Here is a 22,390-nt window from a genome sequence, read left to right on the forward strand (position 1 = left end):
GATGTTTTATTTTAATTGGGGTGGGAAACGCCGCGAATTATCCAAGAACGATTTCCGAATTGATAATTCTGCCTTCGTTCGAAAATTCTATCTTCTCTAGGGCAGATTGTTCCAAAGTTGGAAGTTAATTCTTTGTTGGTTTATCCGATTTGACTGTATAAGCTGCTTATAGCTGAACACTCGCTAATGTTGTGTTAATTTGAGATATGCAAATATTTGCTTTTATAATAAAGCTGCTAAGCTGACAGTCGCGCCGCTTTGTAATTTCGCTTCTGGGGTGTGCAGATGAAATTTTCAAAAATAAATATATCACACCATAGCCAGATTTGTTGATGTCACAAGCATAAATAAACTAAAAAATATTCTCATTTTTTTATGTTATTCATTCCCACCACTGCACCGGGAATTAACTGGCACTCAGACTGAACTTCGTCATTACTAGTACTTATTGCTATCCAGTAATAACGATCAAACAATTATGTGAAGCAAGAAAGCAAGTCCAGCGTCACTTGTGACCATCCAGCACGTTTATCAAACTCTGCTTCTCGTTATACTATTGTCTCAGATTTAACAAGTTCGCTAATTCTTTCGACACTTCCGTGACTTTTCAAGACCTCGATTAGTTCTATTAGTTATTAGTTCTTCAACGATGGAATTACTGTCGTGTTCACTCATTTCCACATCACTTGATTCAGAACCTATGTATGTCACTGCAATTAGGTACTTCCAACTTCATCACACCCTTGCGTTGCAATAATTTGTCCGAATAGAAATAGAGATTAAATCGGTCAATTTCACTTCCCACCACAATATGGCGGATCTGTCGAAAATTTCTGCTCGGTCAATCAATAACAAATCAATGTTTCTTATAATTTTGTTTTTACGATGGAGTAGTACGAAATTTCCGTAAGTAGAAGTAACTGTTTTTTATTTACGACAACAATAGTCGCTTACATAACCTCAAAAATAGGAAAGCATGAAATTTAGCTATAGGTTTCAACAAAATAAAACATGTAACGGTAGGAATTTTAAATAGTTCAAGAAAAAGCTTCTGTAATGTTTACTTATTTCTAACTATTGGGTGTTTATTAAAATTTATCCTCAAAGTAGGAGTTGAAGTGTCGATTGTGAACGCACCACGGATCTGACCTCACTTTTTGCGTTGTTTGTGTTTTTACTCTGCAGACTGATGAGTGGTTCACAATCGAAATTTCAACGCCAAACATGAGGAGAAATTTACCTAAATGAATACTTGATACTTTACTACTTAAAACGGGTTTGTTGATCCACCGATCTGGGAACTGTCAAAAACTGGGGATGAATCATATATCTACTAACTAGTTAGTAGATATATGGGATGAATAGAAGAGTCTAATTCCTTTTACCGATTTTCCGTCTGTCAAACTGACATAATGTTAATAATATAACCCTACTTTTTTATTTTCCACTAACGAAACCACAACATTTTTGGTTAGAAAGCAGTGTTGGTGGTTTTTTGATTTTGGCGCAGACCACAATGCACTGTCGATGACACATATGTAGTTGGAAAGGCAAAGAGCTATTCAAATTTATAACAGCTAAATTTAAAATTTCGGAAGCGATGTTTAAATGTTTAAATTTGGAGAAAATGGAATAATGGGAAAATTTCTGTTTTTTTTTCTATAATAGAGATGATGTAAGAAAAAATTTTGGATGCAAGTATATGTTTTAATATTATTTTTTGGATTTCTCAACTCAACAATAACAAAAGACTGTGAAACAAATTTTTATTACGTAAAAGTCGAAAAAAATCCAGTTTACTAGTAAGGTTGGCAGAGTTATCTTCCAGTATTTTCTGCTCTACATGGTTGGCAGGGACACAGTAGTCTGAAGGTGCTCTCTTTGAAATGCGTTTTCTTCAAATACTGGCTGAAAAGTTCAGTGTTCATTGTTGTTTATGCTATAGATGATTGTGGAAAATAATAACGTAAAACAATTTTTTGAATAGCTTTACTTTGGAGTAAAAAAATCTTAAATTTTTGTAATTTTTCTTAAAAATGGAACGGCAACGTAGCTAGAATAGTATTTTGTCACTGTAAATATGAGGGCTGCTATGTATGGAACAAAACTGAAGTGCTTACATCTTCTTCAGGAAGAGCGAATTTTCTCGAGCTCCACTGGGTCCTTTCCTACCACGCTCTGAATTCGGAATTCGCGAATTTTGAGAATCGCTTTCAAGGAAATTATCATGGAACGAACGAAATACCCGTAATAAAATATAAATGCGGCCTCGATGGCTTTTATACAAAAAAAGGCAGTATGTAATTGAAATAAAAATTTAATATTGTTAGCCGAACGTGCAGTTGATTTTAACGACAATTATAAAAACTGAGTCGGTTCGAGCAACGTTCTGCTGAATAGGTAATGAACAATTTGTTCATGAAATCGATAAGTAATAATAGCCCCTAAGTTTCATTTATCAACCGGTTATCCAGCGGAGCCTTTATTAAGTTCCGTATTTTAAAATGTATTATTGATTCGGAGATAAAAATATGTCGTAAAACGAGAGGGCCGTCTGGAAATAGCTCGACGTCATGAAATAGGCACGAATCCGTGTACCGCAAGTCGTAATTCAAAAAAAAAGTAAAAAGAAAAGAAACCACCTGAATCTATCGAGTGAGCTTCATTTGTATAGGGCAATCGAGCACTTGAGACGTAGAGGGTCCGTAATTAGTACTTACCCAGTTGCAGCGAATCTAGCAAAGGCTTGCATTATCTTCAAGCTGAGTTCCCGTTCCCTCGAGTTAAACTGCAACGACATGTTCAAAGGGTGGCCAAACACGTATTCTATCTCATCCCCGTGCATCACCCCCATCCATTCGCCCCACAACGACGTGCTTGTCCTCTGTAAAATAAAATCACTCATTAGGTATGCGTAACACAAATTCTAACGGGGTCTGTATTAAAATTTGCATGTGCTCGTATTTTCCTTCCACTTCTGGGGAGATACGTATTTAATTATTCTTCGGCAAGGTGGCCGATCGGTTCCGTTCGGAAAAAGAGCAAATAGTTTTTAATCGATATATCGAACGGGAGGACGTCATAAAATGTATTATTTAACGCCGTGGTAAAAATCGAATCAGTCGCTTTTAAAAATTCATTGCCGTGAACATTTTAGTACTGTGTACTTGTACCAGACCGTTCAAGTGCATGTTAAAATTGTATCGAATACTCGGCCTTTATTGTGGTCGAGTTTATGACTCGTTCACGACGACTACAAATTATACATTTTAGTGCATTTGGTAAAATTATCTGATAGCCACCGGCTGCAGGATTGACGATCGCCCTCCTCGTTAATGTTATTATCGATTTCCCGACGAAATATTTATGTATTTAACTATTTATATTGGTGTTATCCCTGTCCTTGATCTAATTTACTTTTAAACTGTTGTACACCCCTAACACGCAATAAACTTCTTAATTAGTTTTTGGTTGGAGTAGGAAAGCTGACTGAAAGTGAATGAATTTGTAATTTGTCGTTTTATTATTAATGCAGCACACGGTTACATAAATTATACTTATTTGCGTTTCGATGTTGATTCTGAACACAGTCGCTTACTTAATGGAAACTTGCTCCGGGAAGGATTAAAACTAAAACAAATGTGCCAGGATGCATCACCGTTTCAGCGAATCGAAAAATAGACACTTTATGTTGAAACAAATGTGGGAGATTGAACTGAGTAAGTTATGAGAAAAATTGTTGCCAACGTTAGACAGATATCAAAATTTCATTGATCTGTAGAAGAGCAGTGAGTACAATTTATCGAATGTCGTATGTATCAGGTGGCAACAGGATGGGGAGAAAAATCTCCCATCTCCTGATCTTGCTCCTTTAGACTTCTCCTGAGGGACCATCTCAGAAACAAAGTGTATCGAAAAATATCCAACAATTGAAAGCTGCGATACGTGAAGCCCTTGCAAAGATATTTCACATATTCAACCTGTCAACGATTCTCGTTTTTAATAAACTATTGTATTAAACCAGTTCTATTAATTAATGATTTTCACCTTTTCGAAATTCCTGCTTCGAACTGAATACAATTTATTTAAACGCGGTCCATCATTCAAAATGTGTCATATTTAGCAAAATTCAGTCAAATATTTTATCCGTTCAGGCAGCACAAAAATTAACTAAAAATACCAATGATCCACATAATTTCCATAAACATTTAATTTTTAATTATGTAGTATCTTAAATTAATTTAAAATTTCTTGACATTCATTTTTAATTCTGAAGACAGAAATTAAAGTAAAATATAAATTAATATAAAATCATTTACGTCAGTAAAAGAATAGAAATATGTACATTAAATACAAAAAATCTTTATTTGATTAAAATAAATATTTAATAACATTTATAATCATCATAGGTATGTCACGATATAAAACATGGAGACATAAATAATGTGATAATAAATCAATAAAATTGCGAAATTCTAGTAGCTTATTGTTAGTATTGTTTTTATTATTGAATAACTACAAAGTGGTCAAAAAGAAAACAAATCTGAGCAGGCGTTGCAAATTATGGGTCATGTCCTAGTGGAATCCTATGCAAATAGCGTTCAATGCATGGGCGTAGACAATTTCTGGTCTCAAACGCTATTTTATAATAAATCTCATGAATTTTAGACGTTGAAATTATAATTGTGCATTTTATTATTATTATCTGATAATGGAGAAGATTAGGAAAATTTTTGTTTCCCGTTTTTTTGCAACCAACTGTACGATGAAAAGTAATTACGAGTAGAATGTGGAAAAAATGAAGAAAATCACAAGCAAAATAACTAAGACGTCGAACTCACAATAATAATTTGACATTTGACTGTTGACATCTGATTTGACGGCTTCAACGGGTCGACATAGTTCGACACAATAAAACTATAGAGCCGCATAATTCCACAGGACTTTTGATATACCTACGTTCGTTTATAGAAACTTTGTAGATGTATAGACATAGGGGTATGAAACCACGTTAGCAGTGTTACTATTCGTGCTTGAGATTAATTGCTCGAATTTTCTTCGTCTTTTGATTCTGTCAGGGATAAAAAAAAATAATAATAAACCAAGTAAGTAACTTAAACCGCCATATTACTATTAGCTGTAATAAACAAGTTCAGAACAATATTTTTTTGTAGAAATTAATACAAAACAAACTCTGCCATGGTAATAGTCTAAATATTAGCTTCAATAACTTAGTCGGTTGATAAAAACATTTTCGGGCATGTACACTGGTCGATACTGTAGATGTTATCAAATAACAGTCGTTGTCATAGTGATGTAAACAAAGAAATCAAAAGGAATAAGATAAATATACCTAACTTGTAGCTTTACGTTTGCAAAATGGGAAGCATTATGAAGCAAGTTGAGGAGTTTCTAAAATAGCAGAACGAGTTGAGGTAAGTAACGTGATTTATCACGTGGTATAATCGGTGATACGGCAATAGTGTTCGATCTGAGGTAAGAGCAATGAATATTAAAGAAATGATTATCAAGCAAATTGCTAATCACATAATAATTGTTACAATAGGCAATTTATATTAATGGGTAATTTAATAAATAAGTGGTCCACACTGGACTATATTATGATTTATGGAAATATTCCATAACCTAATTGTAATAGTTTGGCGTCACCCAATTTCAGAACGTCGATAAACCAGCGGTGATACCGTAACACGCGGCACAGAATTAAATTAAAATGATCCAACAAGGCAGAGACCAAATTGGAATTTTAGTGTAAACAAAGATTTAATATGTCCATCGCGGAAATCTGATCTGAACGAGGATGCACTGAAAAATCTGTGCGTTGAAACAATCGGACGTGAGACGGAGCTGTATCTGGCGTCCGTCTTTCAAATTCGGGCGTGTTAATTTAGTACGGGGGCGGTTTTATTGGCGGAAATGTGGCAGGAAAACTGAATAATAGATCGCTACCACCACAATAGATTTTCAATATAGTGTTCAGCCACTTTTTGCTGTCAACCTACAACAGCATTATCATGAAAATATATCGATGATATTGAATGGAAATGCCTCAGGTTGCCGTGGAGTTCCTGCGTCACTCGATGTATTTTCACAACAGTCGAGCCTGAAAGAGGATTCCTGAATGGAGATACTTTTTCATCGCCTTTTTAAACTATTTAATAAATCCATCCGTCGCGTTTATGGATTTCTCTCGCGTTTTATGCAACGTGTCCTGGATGCGGCAAAGAAAACGGTTTATTGACGTATCATTTTATTACTGTTTGAGAACATCAAGTATCTCGATAAAAATCGTCCTTTAAGTGATTTAAGGCACCAATATTAGGTTTGCCATAGCGCCATTTCGCTTCGACAAGCTAGCCGGCTGCTTTTCGTAATTCCATCATTTCGAGTACACGCTACGACGAACAGTCTTCTTCGTTCCTTCCTCAAGAAAGGTCGAGAGGAAGGAATTCCCTATTATTCCCGGATTTTGCAAGCACTTATGCACCACTTTGGTTTATTTGTGAGATGGGCCATTTGTGTTCACTCTGATTTTGCATAATTTCACAATATGTGCAATCAAGCGGTTCATAACGTGTATGTTGTAATCAAGGCAACGAGCAAGCAGTATTTTTGATTTTCCCCACAGAACATTTCCGAATGTGCATTCCCCGCTTCTCTGTTACCTGCTGAAGGTGAAGCTATTTCTTTGAATGAGAATGTAGGGCCACAATGGTAGTAAAATTTAAAAATGAGATGTAATAGGAATTGAAAAAAAAAAATCATTAACATTTTTGGAGGCTGGGGTAAATCAATAAAATTATAAGGAATGTGTGTGTGAGGAGAGAAAGGTAAAAAAGCTAATGATGCTGCGAACATGTAAGAATAAAAGGAGAACAAAAACTGTCACTTTATCTCAAATTATTTTATTATTTTTATCTCATCTGGACAGATATCTGTTACCTATAAGTACACGTGTTTAATAATTGTCTAATTAACAAGGTCAAGTTATCGTGTAATCTACTGTTACGCTACTTGGTTGGTAAGTGCAATGCCGTGTTTTCACTTTCCAAGATGTCGAATTTGGGGACATATCACGAAAAAAACACGAGGTTTATTATATAAATAGGTCTTAGTTATCATTTAGTGGATACTTATTTTTGTTTTGTTTTATCTAGCAGTAGTGCTATTATATTTCATAACAGCCCTGTTCTTTGTTGTTTTCTATGGAAACCACCCAGAGTTTTGTAAAAGCAACTTACATGATCTATAAAGCTGGTACAAGTCTGGTAAGTCTGTCAAGAAACACGATGGTATAAGAGTGGTATATTACATAAACATAACGAATGTAGAAAGTGACACATTTGGCATGAGTGTATATGTATATGCAAATTGCGCCAGCCAAGTGCAGCAATCACAGTAATGCATGAGCGACACCTTCCAGTGAGTTATGTGCCCTAAAAATGTCTTAAAATGTGGATGAAATTGGCAAATTTTGTGTGCAAGGTGTCGCTTTCTTTGGGAGTCGTAGGAAAAGTAATTAACTTGTAAAGTTTCTCATATTTTCCTTACATTTATTTTAGTCTCTCTTGGCTATTACGAGATCAAAATTAATTTTTAACTTAGAAAATGTCATCTTTAACAATGATTTAAATGACAAGACAAACGTCGCGTATTACGAGTACAATATTGTTCATTTGCAGTAATATAACGTAGCACAGGATTATTTGTATGTTCCCATTAACTTGGTCGACGATGAAACGTGTGAACATAAAGTAAGCTTAATTTAGCTGGTGTGACGATAGTAATGCTACGTTTCAGTTGCATAAACAGGTCTCTACATTATTTATGTTTCTATAAATAATATTTTACAGAAGAAATATCTTTCAGTAACTTAGGTAGAAACTGTCCAACGTAGTAACTTTGTAGGAAAAATTGCTAGTACACCTAACCAGTCATCGTATTTTAAATGTAATGTATTGTTAGTACTGGTTAGTTGATACATATTTATGTACTTGTTCAAACTTGCACGAAAATTCAATTACTTGTCGGGTGCATGGTTCAGAAGATTTTAAATTTTTAATACTTGTAGTCTTCGAGTAAAGGAAACACATTTAACGAGATCTTTTCAAACCTAAATATTTTATAAAGATCCAACGTTTAAATTTTTTTATACAGATATGAGTACAATGTAAAAATAAATGCAACTGCTTATGTAGAATATATTTTTTAAACATGTCTTAAATCTTACGTGCAGAAGTGCAACACTATATACGTCCTTGATTTTACCTAAAGCTTAAAGAATAAGGTAAGGAGCGGCCATGGAAAACAATATTTTTGAAAACGTACGGCCTAGCTTCAGTCATGCTAATAAAGATAGAGAAAGGTTTTGCCTAAACTCCAACAAACAATTTTGTACCATTTTCTTGGTTTCCATTTCGAAAACAGGATTGAGTCATGAATTATTTGTGTTCTTGTCTTGTCAAAATTTACAAGTGACACTTTATTAGTTACGCAGCACGTTTTTGGAATTTCTGTTTTCTATAGCTGCCCTCTATTTCCTTTTTGTTGATCATGTTGTATCGGGTGTTCATTTAAATTTATCCTCAAAGTAGGCGTTGAAGAGTCGATTGTGAACGCACCACGGATTGCAGATCATGGCTCAGCTGTTTAAAGTTAACCTTACTTTTTGTATGCACGTATGCATTTCGTCATGGATTAAAGATACAGATAATGTAACGCATAGAATGGTCTACGTTTGGCGACAGGGGCAGCTTCGGAAAACCGTAAACAGTGTTGTATTGGGGAAACCGTGAAATTTTCCACCCCTAACTCTAGAATTGCCCTTCTAATAGCCAGAAGGCCACCGGAGCCGAATGTAAATAACAGAAGTCCCACAGTATGCGGCTCCGAACCGGAATCACTTGTCGTGCCTTTCTGTGTCCGATAAGTATCGGCGCAATTTGTGTGCCAGAAATGACGTAAATAATGGTTTTCTTGGTGGCGGCGGTCACGTGGTCGGCGAGAAAACGAACTGGTGTCTGTACGGCGTCGGAACGAATCGTCATGATCAATTTAAAGTTTGTTAATAGGTCCATCTGTTAAACAGACATTAGACAGGAAGCCCCTAAAGAGCAGTGCGTCTGCCGGACATCCGGTCAGTCCTGGTCATCGATTGTCTGTCCTGGGTTCTCCTGTTGCCTGTGGCCGAAATCGGACACCCCACACTTATGCCAGGGTCCGCACGCACGCCAAAAGCTTGCTCGTTATCGCCTTGGCACACAACGGGGGTAGTAAATAAACTGGCTGAAATACCGAGACAGCTCCGAAACGAATGAAATGTAATTGACTTCTCCAAAACGGAGATGATCACATCTAGTCATGCCATACTGTCTATTTTTAGAGGTTTGTCGAGAACTGGCCCGGATTTTCCGAAACGATCTTTACGAAGATCCAAAATCGGTAACAAACACATCTGATAAAAATAAAACTCTTCAGATTGGAAAAAATAGGAAACTAGGTATCCACGAAGTGACTGGCCAATTTTAAAATTTAAATATTTATTTTTTAAATGGTTTTTACTACTGAACACAATACCATGAACAATTAGGCAAGAACTGCAGGACGCAACTTCCAAAATCTTAACCTAAAAAATGAATCAAGACATGAGATGTTGACAATGACAACGCTTCTCAATGGCTCAGGATGCAATGGTTCCAGAGAAAAGGTAAAAATACGATGTCATGAAATAGCATCTACAAAAGAAAATGGGGCAATGTTATATCATAAGTTGGAAAAATTCCAAATATCAACAAAAAAATAGCAGGAAAAATTAAATATTTTCCACAAAGAAACACTCCAGTTGGTGTTAGTTTGCAAAAGTTATCTTGAACGAAAGAATTGGCCCCAAAATTAACAGATTTAGACCCCCTACCGAGATAAATATTTTGTACAATTAATAAAGTTCGCATTGGCGCTTTTGTGTGGAAATTATCGAAAAATTCCACAGACAGACACACAGACGTACTTACAACCGCCATGCGAAAAACTACTTTTCGTTTGCGTTTTGAGCAAAGAACAATCAGAATTTGATTTTATCTTGGACACGATTCTTCAACCCTATACTTTCATTTCCATAAGAAACATGGAAGTAGAAGTTAGTAAAAAAAAATTCGGATCAGGTAAAAAAATTTCAAAGGTTTTACAAGCAACTGCACCAAAGATGATATAAAAAAAGACAATTTTTTTTAACTAGTGCAAATTGGAAAAAACAGCCATATTATAGAAATATTTCTCAAAACACGAAAATTAACCAAAAATGATAAGCATAATTTCTGAAAATATGCAAAAATCTAAAAAAAAAAACGTAAAAATAAATGGAAAAAACGAGTAAAAGGACAAAGAGCATTCTCTTTCGCGTTATGCTACAAAAAATAGCAGAAAAATTGATACGACAAAAAATATAAACTTCTCGCACATTTTTACGGAAAAAAATGTTTTTGAAAAATAATTAAAAAAGTAACAAAGAATTCTGGAAATGTTCATATGACGCTATCGGACGTTAATTAAGTAAAGTGTACTCTTTTTTCCCCATTTTCCCGTTCAGTGTGTGCATCAATTTGGTATTAATAATCATTAAACTTTTGAATACATACCGCGATTCGAAAAATAAAATTGTCTCGTCACATGATAACATACTAAATGGTAGTAAATACTGTAATAAGTAAACACGTTTCAAACACGAAATGAGACAATCTCTATTCATAATCTTATGCCAGAACGACAAAATTAACGTTTTTCAGTGTAACACGCAATAAGCAGTCAACATTTGTAGTACCACTGTAATAATAAGCGGAATGTATTATTGCCCTGAAAGAAACAGTGGCAATGGAATAATAATGCGCTTTGCAGTTGGGGCAGTAAATAAACTTGAAGAAATGTCACTCGGGAGCCAAACTTGCTTGTTACATTATACCCCGACCAGTAAAAAAGAGAAAAAGCCGTCGACTCGAAGAATTTAAACCGAAAGGAATGTCCGTGTCAAGATGCAATTTAAACAGAAATTATTCAACCATCGCGAATTTTCGAAAAACATTCTAGCGCGTACGTTTAATGTTGTCGACGATGACGGCGTCAATTATTATTAGGAAGGCAATTCTTTCGATTTAGATGGATGGCGGCGTTATTTGCGTACGGTATCCGGGCTTTAACGATTATTTGCATAGGCGACAAGGGCGGCGAAGACGAGCGCCACGAGGAGAACCATCCGTCGCGTCGTCACGCCGCCCCCACAATAGAGAGATCAGCATTCACGGTGGCGAAGGGAGGATAACTCGGGCATTTTGACTACGAGTGGATCCGCGGGCTGTAAAAACCAGCCTCGGGCACTCGCTAAACGTCATAATGATGAAATATAAGCCGAGGAGGCCCTCTCGGATAGACACCGTTATCATCTTAAGCGTGCCGTTCTTTACTTTGGCTCGGTGCCACCCGTGGAAAAATTGCGTGCTATATAGCACTTTGCGAGTTCATAACAAAACGTCTAGACTTTTTCAACGATCCATGCATTATTTAATAAGAGCGGTTTAAGGCCACTTTGCATAAGAAAGGCCCGTTTGCCGAGCGCTATCACGGCTCACCATTCAATGGAACACTGGGGCTCTGATAATGAAATGACAGAACAGGAGGCATAATTCCACGGAGGAAAAACACAAAACTTCTACGCAATTATTCTGAAAAAGTAATTGTTCCCTTTCAACACTACAGCTTTGATTGTGAGATGAATAATTAACCTACACATAACGTTTCCCTTTTCAAACTTTCCCTGCATTCAGATTACGGTCTTTCTTTCAACTCGCTTTAAAGAGCAACCAACGTTCAATTTCAATTCTTCATTACAAAAAACATCTCGCTTTTGCAACTAAAAGTTAGTTTAGATTAGATTTCATTTTGACATAAACGTCTGTAACATAACCTCAAATTTTAAGAAAAATGTCTTGTCATTCCCACATTTATTTGAACGTTGGAATTGAACTCAGTTAAAACAAGACTGTTATGAATTGAAAAGTGCCGAAGTAACCTTGTCAGTCAGTTCGAGTAGTTCGTCGTTTCGCCGCGGGTGCATCGGGGAGTCTCTACTGTCAAGATAATATGACCTGTCAGGATCACTTATTAGTTATTACAACGTCCTTTCCACCTACTCTACGAAAATGCATGCAGAGTTTGCAAGTTGTAATCTGTGAACTAATATTGTAGATGGTGTACCATACAGTTAGATTCACATTCGTGCATACAGAATGGCAGCGATTTGTTCTGGCCGCTCATGAATTAAACAAATATGGCAGAGTTAAATCTTAAGGAAATAACAACTAAAAAATATGAAGGACATCTGCTCCTTCTTAAGTCTTTCTTAATGACTTTACTGGTTCTAAAAATGTTAAGGATATATGTAATATTTTTTATATGGTGTTAATGTTGTTTAATAAAGCTTGAAAGTTAATTTGTGTAATAAAATGCTACTAAGGAATCAAAAGAAAAATTTGGCATGTTATACATTTTTAAGTCTGAATTAATCTACGAATCAACATTTATTCTCCACAGTGGTGAACATACCATGGCTTTGTGGAAGTTAATAGTTGGTGATAATTTATGAACTGATTGTAACGTAATTTCTGTAGAATATCTAAACGGTACAATTTTATATGTTTTTTTTTGGGCGATAGAAACTGCGAACATTAAAGACGACGAGGTCGAAATGATGATTTAATTGGGTTCGTTGCGTCAAATCCGAACCGAGGGATTCGAACTCTGGTCGGACTTCTGAGTAAATGTGGAGTTACCATAATTTTTTATTAATGATTAGATTTTCAACTGCGAAGAAGTTTCGGTCTCGTTGTTGTTAATGTTCGGATGGTCGGGTTGGATTTAATTAACTCCGGCCATAACCGTGGCTCCATTGAATAATTTAGAATTCAGCATTGTAGTATTCCTTTACAAAATTGAACTATTCCACCGAACAATCCAGAAATTGATTTGTTTAAAAACAACACGGCCGCACGAACGGTTCGCATTGTTCGAGTTAAAAATGAAATGTGATGTGTTCTCGTGGGGGTAAAGTGGGCTCTTTGAAACAGGCCAAAGAAGGTTTCTAGTTTTGCAAGACATTTTTAGTATACTCACGTGTGTGAAAAAATAGTAGTACACTTTCATCCCGCGTTCTGCTGCCAGCTCGGCGAAGTCGTTAGTGGGACAAATAAAAAAATAATCACCGACGACATCACCAACCATTTTCTGGTTTAAGTATCCGTCATTGACGTGTTCCCAATCCGTGTACTGCAAAAAAAAATATGCGTCAGCTCTTCGAACACATTCAGTTTCTACATCTACGAAGTGGATACGTTTTTTGCTCCAAACAATAAAGGAAATTCAACAAAATATTTCATTTCAGCTTGTCTATTGCACCGTAGAGATTCTCTTACAATCTGAACGTCCAGATTAAATTAAGGTAACAAAAGCACCTACGAGACATGTTCCTATATCTGGAAAATAGTATAGTAATTACTTGTTGTAGTCCTTCAACAGATCCGAGATTCCTCAAATTATTATTATTGAAAATATCTATTATTTTGTTTGGTATTTACTTCTCTGGAATAAGCATTTAATAAGAATTATCTTGTCATATCGTGTATTGTTCAAAGCAGAAGAATTACTTCTATTTTAATTGTTTAGAGATCACTATCCAAACTTAAAATTTGTGACTTTTTTGTAAAGTATTATTTTAGTCCTTCAGAAGAGGGAGTAGAGTAGCACTGTTAGTTTCTTAGGAGTAAAGCACAGAGCAAAGTAAAAATTCAAAGATTCATGTCTGTTTCACATTCACGTTATCCAAAAGCAACAGGATAGCATTCGTAGATACTGATGGTACCAAAATTTTTGCACGAGTACCTTTTATTTTTGGAGTTACGCAAAATTTGGACTAGATTCTAAATTAAATTCTTTAACTTTGTTAACGAACATCTCACCTGAAACACGATAGCATCACGTTCTAGGCGACTCATATTTTTGAATATCGTATCGATAATGTCGTGATATTTGTCTCGTTGAAGGAAGCTGGGGCCGTCCTTTTCGAAGAAGTCGATAAAATCGTAAAGTAAGAAGTAAGTGCCTGAAACAAAAGAATATCTTATATAGCATTGTAAAATCTAATATAGTAATTTTTTTTGTCATAAATTTATTAGTAATAACTCCTAGATGGCAAGATAAACTTGTGACGTGTAATAAAAGATTTGTGGAAGAAGTGAAACAAGTATTAGGAAAAAAAAATAGAGTCACTTTTAATTAACTTAACAATGTAGCAAATTACTTATCTCAGAGAAAAAATTGAGAAGGGAAAATATTTGAGTGTTAATAAAATTAGAATGAATAATCCTAAAAAATTATGTGAAAAGAAGGTGAGAGAACAAATCTTAAATTAAAAATAGTAACAAAGATTTCACTGAAAGATATACATTTGGTATTTTAGTTAGTTAAAAAAATGTGTAAACTGTGACTACACTAATGAATCAAGTGGTAAGAAAAATTAGAAAGCCCTGGGGAAATTTTATGTAAATCTGTGAAGTAAAGTATACTGAACATTTTAAGTAAATGTCTTTCAACCAGTGTTGGTTCTTTACGTGTTTAGGATTATACTCTCGGTCTATAATTTTCGTCATCGTTGAAGACAAAAAAATAGGTCACTAGGTTAGAGCATGTATAGTCGATGGACAAATAAAACTGGGACAAAAATGACAATCACATAAATTCAAAATTTACAAATTTTCATCTTTTAATTACGGCTTTATCACAAATAGGTTAACTTTGGTATGACATATTATATAGACACTGTCAAATATATTGACAATTCAATAGTCTGATTTACATCGCTTAAATTTTAAGTGTCCCAGTTTTATTTGTCCATCGACCGTACCATTTGTTGAAGAAATGAGATTTTTAAAATCACTTTTTTTTGCTTAGGTGCGTTATAAAGGGTGGCTGTTCAACCTACACTCTTTTTTGTTTCCAGTTGTTGAACGGGATAAAATCAAGATTGCCACCGAGCATGTAAAAAATCACATTAATTGTAATTGCATAATTTTTAGTGCAGAGAGTAGCTCATAGTGCATTCTACAACCCACATATTGAATCGGACCTTGTGTTGGTGTTTACTGTTTACATATTGCCCAGTTTTTTGCTTATTGCAAACAAAATTGGCTGTAAATTATACTTTTCATGTGTTTTTTTGCCATGCACCGCTAGATAGAACAAGAACTGGAGGCTGATTCTTTTCTCCAATCAAAGCTAACAAAGCAATTGTGTTTTTCAAACTTTGCGTTTATTTTTTTTTGATGTAGATATAGATAAAAGAGAAGAAGAGAGAGATTATCTGATATTGACGGCTAACACTCAAATTTACTGCTACCAACCTTACACCCAAAAATCACTACTTTCGATTATGCAAAATTGGATTTTTTTAAAACTGTTTTTGGCTTTTGGTTGCTTGGAGAAGAGCTGATGAAAAACCAGGAAATAGAACTGCTACTAAAATGTAGGAAATTTTGGAAAGAGGTGTATTCGCTGTTGTTTGAGCGGTGTAGCAGATGGTCCTTTGTAAGGGATGTGCGAATAAAACGAAGAAATACACGGACGAAATGTCAACTACTTTAACGTGTTACTTTATATTATGTTTCGAATGTTTCGATTGACTTGTCGATTCAGTGAACATTTCCGTGATTAAGTTTATTTCTGTAATAATAGTCAAGAACGAAAAAAACTGAACGAAGGCTTTAAGGACTTTGCGTTTAATAATTTCTGATCACTGTTATATTATTATTACGGTCTTACGAACGTATCCTCCCTTAGGAAGTTGCGTTTAATTTTTTTATAAGGGTGTAGGTCCAGATGTTAATCGAGGGCAAAATCCTGCGCGTTGGAACACGTACTCTTGACCACATTGTGTACTAAAATAAACACCACACGCATAAATTCCCGTCTTGATATTACATTCAAGCAGAGTTTATCTAAAGGGTCATAAATAATACATAAACACCAACAGACAATGAGTTCGTGTTTATCCCAAAGGCTATTGTTTCTCTCTTTCGTTTCGAAGGGCGGAATCAGATACCGATAATTGGGTGAGACCTTCGCCTACTTCCGTTCATTAAAAAAATATTTGCCGCTCAAAGTTATTTCCATTTTTGAATGTCGGTGGGCTATCACAAGACCACGCTGGTAATTGCTTCGTCGAAAGTTTGTCGTTCTATTTCAGTAATTTTATACGTGTCCGCAATGGAAATGAAGTTGAGTCCTGAAAGTGTTAAGGGTAAGCACGCCATACCGAAAAGAATTTCAGGCATGCAACTGTCAACTCAGCACAGAAGTTTAGATTTTAATTTGTAACGATAAGTTGAGGTTAATTACTAGTCGTTTGGGCGCACGCTACGTTAAGCCGCCTCCACACTGACGCCGCGATGCATCCGTCTGCCGGACTTGCAAATTTCGCACCCCTGGAATTCCTGTCGCCACGTCGACGCTTCATCTTACCAAAGCATTTATCAAAATTGTCCAGGTTTATGTCTTTCAGCGCGCAGTTATTGTGTTCTGCCGAGTTCCGAGTTAACGGCCTCTGCTGAACTAGTCACGTTGGAAGACCGTGGAAGCGGTACATCCGCCTTTTGTATATTATTTTTCTGCTCACGTTTAGTCCGGCACATAAAACCTAATTGAAGTAATGCGCAAGGCGACAGGCAATCGGAAACCCGCTTTACAATTAGACCCGAAAGTAAATTTTGTTACACATTACGTGGCCATAAAAATACAAACCAATGCACAAAATGTTGCTAAACTGGATTATGTTTTACGACAACGGGCGATTACTTATCTTTTACGATTGTCTAAAGGGGGTCTAAGTGTTTTTACGTTTTTGCTCGAATTCGTCCTTTAAGCAAGCCTGCTCGCCATTCCTGCCGGAAATGGCATGACTCGGAGGCATCACCATTATAACTCATTATCGTTATAACTCATCATTATAACTCACGGTTATAGCTGGAACTTTAATTATTAATGACACAAACCCTGAAAATGCTAGGTTTATCCATGATTTCATTTTTTCAAACATTTATCTTATTAAAAGCCCAACAACTGGCAAAATCTAGATTTTGCATGTACGTGGCCTGTTTCATAAACTCTGCGACGCAAATAGCGCAAGAATGCAATGCAATATCAGTTTAGGGACAACATTTTTATACAGGTGCCCCAGCCAAGACTTTCGAGCTTAATATCTCGGTTATTTTCCAACGGATTTTTGTCAAATTTAAAATGCAGATATTTTAGGCGGTGAAGAGTAAAATGCCATTAATGCAATAACCCAAGTCTTAAAAACGTAATTTTTACAAGCCTTTTTAAAACGTTGAATCACTTAAGATTTATATCAAAAAATTGATCGTCAATTAAAAATGCTGTAAGGAGAAACTCGTCCTTGAAAGACGTCTGGTTTGCAAGAAAAAAGAAAAAACTGTGTAAAACGTGGCTGCAGATGCAAAAACGTAGACGCGTATGAAACAAACGCGCACTATCGCCGAATTTTGGTCACCCCTTTTCGCACAAATGCAGGTGACATATTTGACGTTTATCTTTCTAACCTTACAAACACTTACAAAGTTAAAGACAACATTTGGACGTAATTTATTATACTGGATGCTTTAATTCTTCCATAAAGGACTAAAACAAGATCTGGATATTTTAGCAAGGTAATTTAGTACATGTACCTAATTTTCTATTCATCTTGTCATCACACTGTCCTGAAACTACTGTGCGAACTTGTGTTTTGCTATTTTGTTAAATTTGATCAGTACGTATTGTTACGAATGGCTTAAAAGATTTAAGTACGGTCTGCAATCAACGGATGAACACCTTTTTTTATATCGAGGATTTTGTGCATCATGAATTGTTACCTGAGGGACAAACGGTCGTTATATCGAAGTGCTGGAACTTCTCGGCGAAAATATCAGGTGAAAATGGCCCAATCTGGAGAAACAATTTCTGATTTCTCCATCGTTACAATAAACCAGTTTACGTGAGTGTAGCTTCGCAAGCCATCTTATTCGCCTGATTTGAGCACGGTAGACTTCTTAATTGAAGCAACGAACGTTTCAGACGATTGAAATTAATAGCAAGGGAGTTGACAGCGAATTATTTTGAAGGAGATAAGATAAAGTGTGTTGCACGGAAGCACAAAAAATTATTTAAAATATTTCCAGAACTTATTGAACAGATCGCGTACATTACCAACTGTTGAATGGACCTCATTCCTGTGCACCAAATAGATCTGTTCGGACAAATTAATGAACATTCTGTTAACATTTATTCATTATTCGTTAAATATTTATTAACAAGTCAGTTACTTGCAGTCAGAATTCAGAATAACTGATGAACTACTGCGTTAGTTAGCAATGTATCATTTATTTTTATTTACTCGCTCTAAGAACGTTGTCCGCAACTAATTAATTTTAATGTCGCAAAGCAGGATATTTTAATTTTCTTGAACATCATTACTCTACTATCATTCTCTACTTTTTCACAAATTTATTTAATTGTACACAGGTGTCCCTGAAATGCATGTCAAAAATAGTTGATGATGATGAATACCATTTTTTTCTAGTAAAAGCCTTTTAGTTTTTGCTCGAAATGCCCAGTATCTTTTTCTTTTTTCTCAATTACTTCAATTCAGCAATAAAAATTACACGCTTTGAATTATTTTGTTAAATAATTGCGTTTTTGTATTGCAAGACAAACCAATCAAATGATTTATGACAAAATGGTATAATTTATTAACGAAAGGATCTTGAACCCCATTGTTTACAGCCTCATTATAAATGTGACAATATAAATTCCACTGTGGCAAATTAAAGCAATTTTTGGTATTATAAACGCAAAAGTGGGTTCCATTCAAAATACAAACAAAAAATTAATATTTTATCCGGTAACTTCATGAATGAATGTTGGGAGTTTTTACGTTTACGTTTTTACAGAGAGTGTAAAATCAGAAATTCAAAATCTAGCCTAAAATTAGTTTTCTTTCAAGTTTATAGCTTTATTTAATAAGGAAAATTACAAAAAAAAAGTGTACTGAATTATTAATGGGTTTCGTATACCAGAGTTGAATATTGAAGTTTCAAGAAAAAAATAAAACTCTAACCTGAACTTGACATAAGCTCTGGAAAAGAATGGGCACAGAGAAATATTTAAGCCTGGAAAATTTAGTTTTGAATAATGAAAATGTGATTTACGACTTACATATTACCGGCATTTGAGGGCATATTTAATTTGTCTGCCCTTATTAATAAGTAAAAGACATTTGGGCCGTAAACAAGAAAATGTAAGAGTCTGTCATGACCTCACAAAGGGGTTCGACACCATAAAGCATGAGTTGCGGTCAGACGAGTTGCTAAATCAGGATGTTCCCAGAGGATCTATCTGCCGACCCCTTTTATTATTTCATGCGCACATGTTTAGTTTTAATCGATATGAAGTAAAGCGGTAATAGAGAAAAGTCAGAAAAAACAAACAATACATTTAGCATAAGTCATTTTCTGTTTTTATTCCCGACACTTTACAAGTCGTAATCGTATAATTTTAGCGCGTAAAATTCACATTTTAAGTGCAAATGTTAGTGGTAAAAACAGCAGTAACTTTTATTTTCTCCGTGAACAATCAACCAAAAACGTGAAGGCGGCTTAATGCAGTTAGCTTCCGCCAGACAATGCTTTGTGGAATGAGATTACACCAACATATCGGAATTAAATCGACTAATTAGGTTTGTAAAAGGCTGGATGTTTGTTTTAAAAAGTAACAAAGGCGTAATGAAAATACGACGCAGATCGGAAAATGTTCCCGACGGAGATTAAAAGCAAATAAACGCTCCTTGGTCGAGCTTAAGGGACGCCATAATGATAAAATAAAGACAATTTCCTTGTGATAAACGGCGAGTAATAATGTTTAATGAAATTTTGCCTGATTTCTGAATGTTCTTTCCACCTACTCGATTTCGGATCCTCCGTAAAAAATCTCTACAAGAACACGAATTTTGTGGTAATAACGATGTCTCATTCTCGTAATTCGCATTGTATGAAAGTGGTTGTCAGGATTTGCTTGCAGGAGACACGGAAACTCATTACTTCCGGCGAAAGACGTAAAAAAGTATCAGGTCAAATACAGGAAACTCACATCCATGTGGGTCGGTGTCTGTAAATAAAAGCGCAATAAAATCCTTTTTAAATAAATGTCCAGGATAACAACACGGGAAGAAAGTGAAAATAGAATGCAGAAAGCTCTGGCGGTGGAGAACATTCCACGGGCAAAAGCCAATTAATCGCCGATTTGATCGCGTAAAAAAGGGTTTTTATTTGCTTCGTATTTTCGCCGCCTTCAAGGTGGTTCTTAAAGAGATTTAAACTTTTCAGCCGTTCCATCTTATGTGTCAATTACAGGAGGCATCGATTTCGCTTCCGGTGTTAGTTTCTGCGACGGTGCTGATACAATCAATTCATCCACAACACATCCTCCGATGATGATTATTACACGTTGGAAAAACCTGCGAGTTTTCGTCAGAGCTCTTGTTTACGACGGCCAGTTTCCAGCGGAAAGTGAAAGCTTTTTAACTTTTCTTTCCGGTCGTGATTAATGCCGCTTTAAAATTTCGCCGCGTTATCGCGGAAAATCTCGAAAGAATTCCGCTCAGATATATTAGCAGGTTGGGTAGTTAATGTTAAAACGAGCGGCCCAATAAATTTATAACCTCTTTATGGTAAATCAGTATTAGGAGGGCGTTTTATTATGGAACTTGGGATGAATACGGAACGATCGAAAGATAAGTATTTTCTCCACGGTCAAGACTTCCAAATCTGCTTCCCGACAAGACAGATGTCTTTTTTCGTCGTTTGCCAGAGTTTCTTAAAAGCTTTATGCACTTACGGCCTCGACAATCTCTTATAGTTTTATTCTGTTTGTGACTTCTCCGCACCTCAGCTCGTATAAATAAAACGGCTTAACTCAACCAAAGTGCGTTTAAATATCGACAATTATTTTATAAAAGCACTGCATGGTGCTATACAGCATAACTACAAAAATATTTTATTACAAACCTATCCTCAAATTGTTTTTCCTCCACTTTTAACGTTTTTCACTAGAATCCATTCAATTTATTTGTATTGATTGATTTTCATTTTAATGGGATAATGGTGACATAATTTCCGCATTTTCAAATTGATGTCCATACAGAAAAATTTTAATACATTATTTATTTTAAGACCACAAGTTATTCAACAGAACTAAATTTAATAAAAAAATAAATATGTAATAGAAAACCAAACACCAAAATGTTTAATCAAAATTCTTGTGTCAGCAACTCTTATTTTTTATTCATATTAAAACACGGAGTTTTTACCGAGTTCTAGAAGTGCTGTTGGGTTTACTTAGTAATTAATTAGCATTGGGCATCGCATGACCATTTTTAAGTTGATCAATGCATAAAGTTGCGCTATCGAGTGAAAAATCCATGCTGATAATTACAATTTTAATTAAACCACTGCGTTTAATTCACCCTTCTTTGCTCCTACCATTAACTAATAAAACGAACGCAACACACCTGGTGGTCCTGCCTTACATTGTCAGCGCAAAAAGGGTAGTGCCTTCATCGTTTCATTCGGTGGTAAAAATCCAAAAAAAAAAGAGATGAGGAAAATGTAATTCTAGGTATTTTGTTGGTTTATTTCAGGACGATATTGTTAAAAGTGTGGGTTCGACGCTTTAAAGAAACTTGTACCAAACAATAACAACAAATTTATTACTGATTAATTATGTACCTACACTAAATGAACATTAAATTTACACTACAGGAAACTAAACTAATTAGCAGTCTTGCACTAACGTTTGTTAATCGCCGTGTTCGCACTTCAATAATTCGTTATCGCTCAGTCCAAAACTGACGGACTGTGGCGATCGTCTCCTTTTTATGTAGATGCCGGCCCTGTTTCAAACATTCCAGGTAAGCCTCAGCGCTTCGCGATCGTTAATGAGACCGGTGACAATATTATCATTCGCGAAAATGATGCTTCGGGACTCTTCTGGACGCGTCCCGATTGTTCGTTCCGCATTGCTATGTTTAACGATAGATAATAAAATAATAAGTGACAACCCGGTATATTAAAATGTTAACATGTATTGACAAATCTATTCTGCCCTTGTTATATCATGGAGGAGCAACAAAGACGTAACCTGGTAGAATTCAGACATAATTAATAGTGAATTTACGTTAATATGTGTAAGGTTACTACATATAAAAATAAGTCTTAATTAA

The 22,390-nt window shown here is 35.4% G+C and overlaps 1 protein-coding gene across 3 annotated transcripts in view; it reads right to left on the reverse strand.

Moving 5' to 3' along the window:
• Positions 1-22,390, reverse strand: part of Ace (Acetylcholine esterase) — a 76,186-nt gene that overhangs the window by 16,933 nt on the left and 36,863 nt on the right. For 2 of the 3 annotated variants that reach the window (XR_011160817.1, XM_069053283.1), the window contains exons 2-4: positions 14,022-14,164; positions 13,180-13,332; positions 2,721-2,884 (exon numbers count right to left, since the gene is read on the reverse strand). Coding sequence is in view for 2 of the 3 variants with exons in the window: in XM_069053283.1 (XP_068909384.1) it covers positions 2,721-2,884; positions 13,180-13,332; positions 14,022-14,164 (460 nt within the window). In the remaining variant the exon portion in view is untranslated. Of the gene's footprint in view, positions 1-1,783; positions 1,909-2,720; positions 2,885-13,179; positions 13,333-14,021; positions 14,165-22,390 lie in introns of those variants that run through there. The other variant, XM_069053284.1, reaches the window with a different exon arrangement.

The sequence above is a fragment of the Tenebrio molitor genome, chromosome 7 (genome assembly GCF_963966145.1).
Source record: "Tenebrio molitor chromosome 7, icTenMoli1.1, whole genome shotgun sequence".
Classification (NCBI taxonomy): Eukaryota; Metazoa; Arthropoda; class Insecta; order Coleoptera; family Tenebrionidae; genus Tenebrio; species Tenebrio molitor.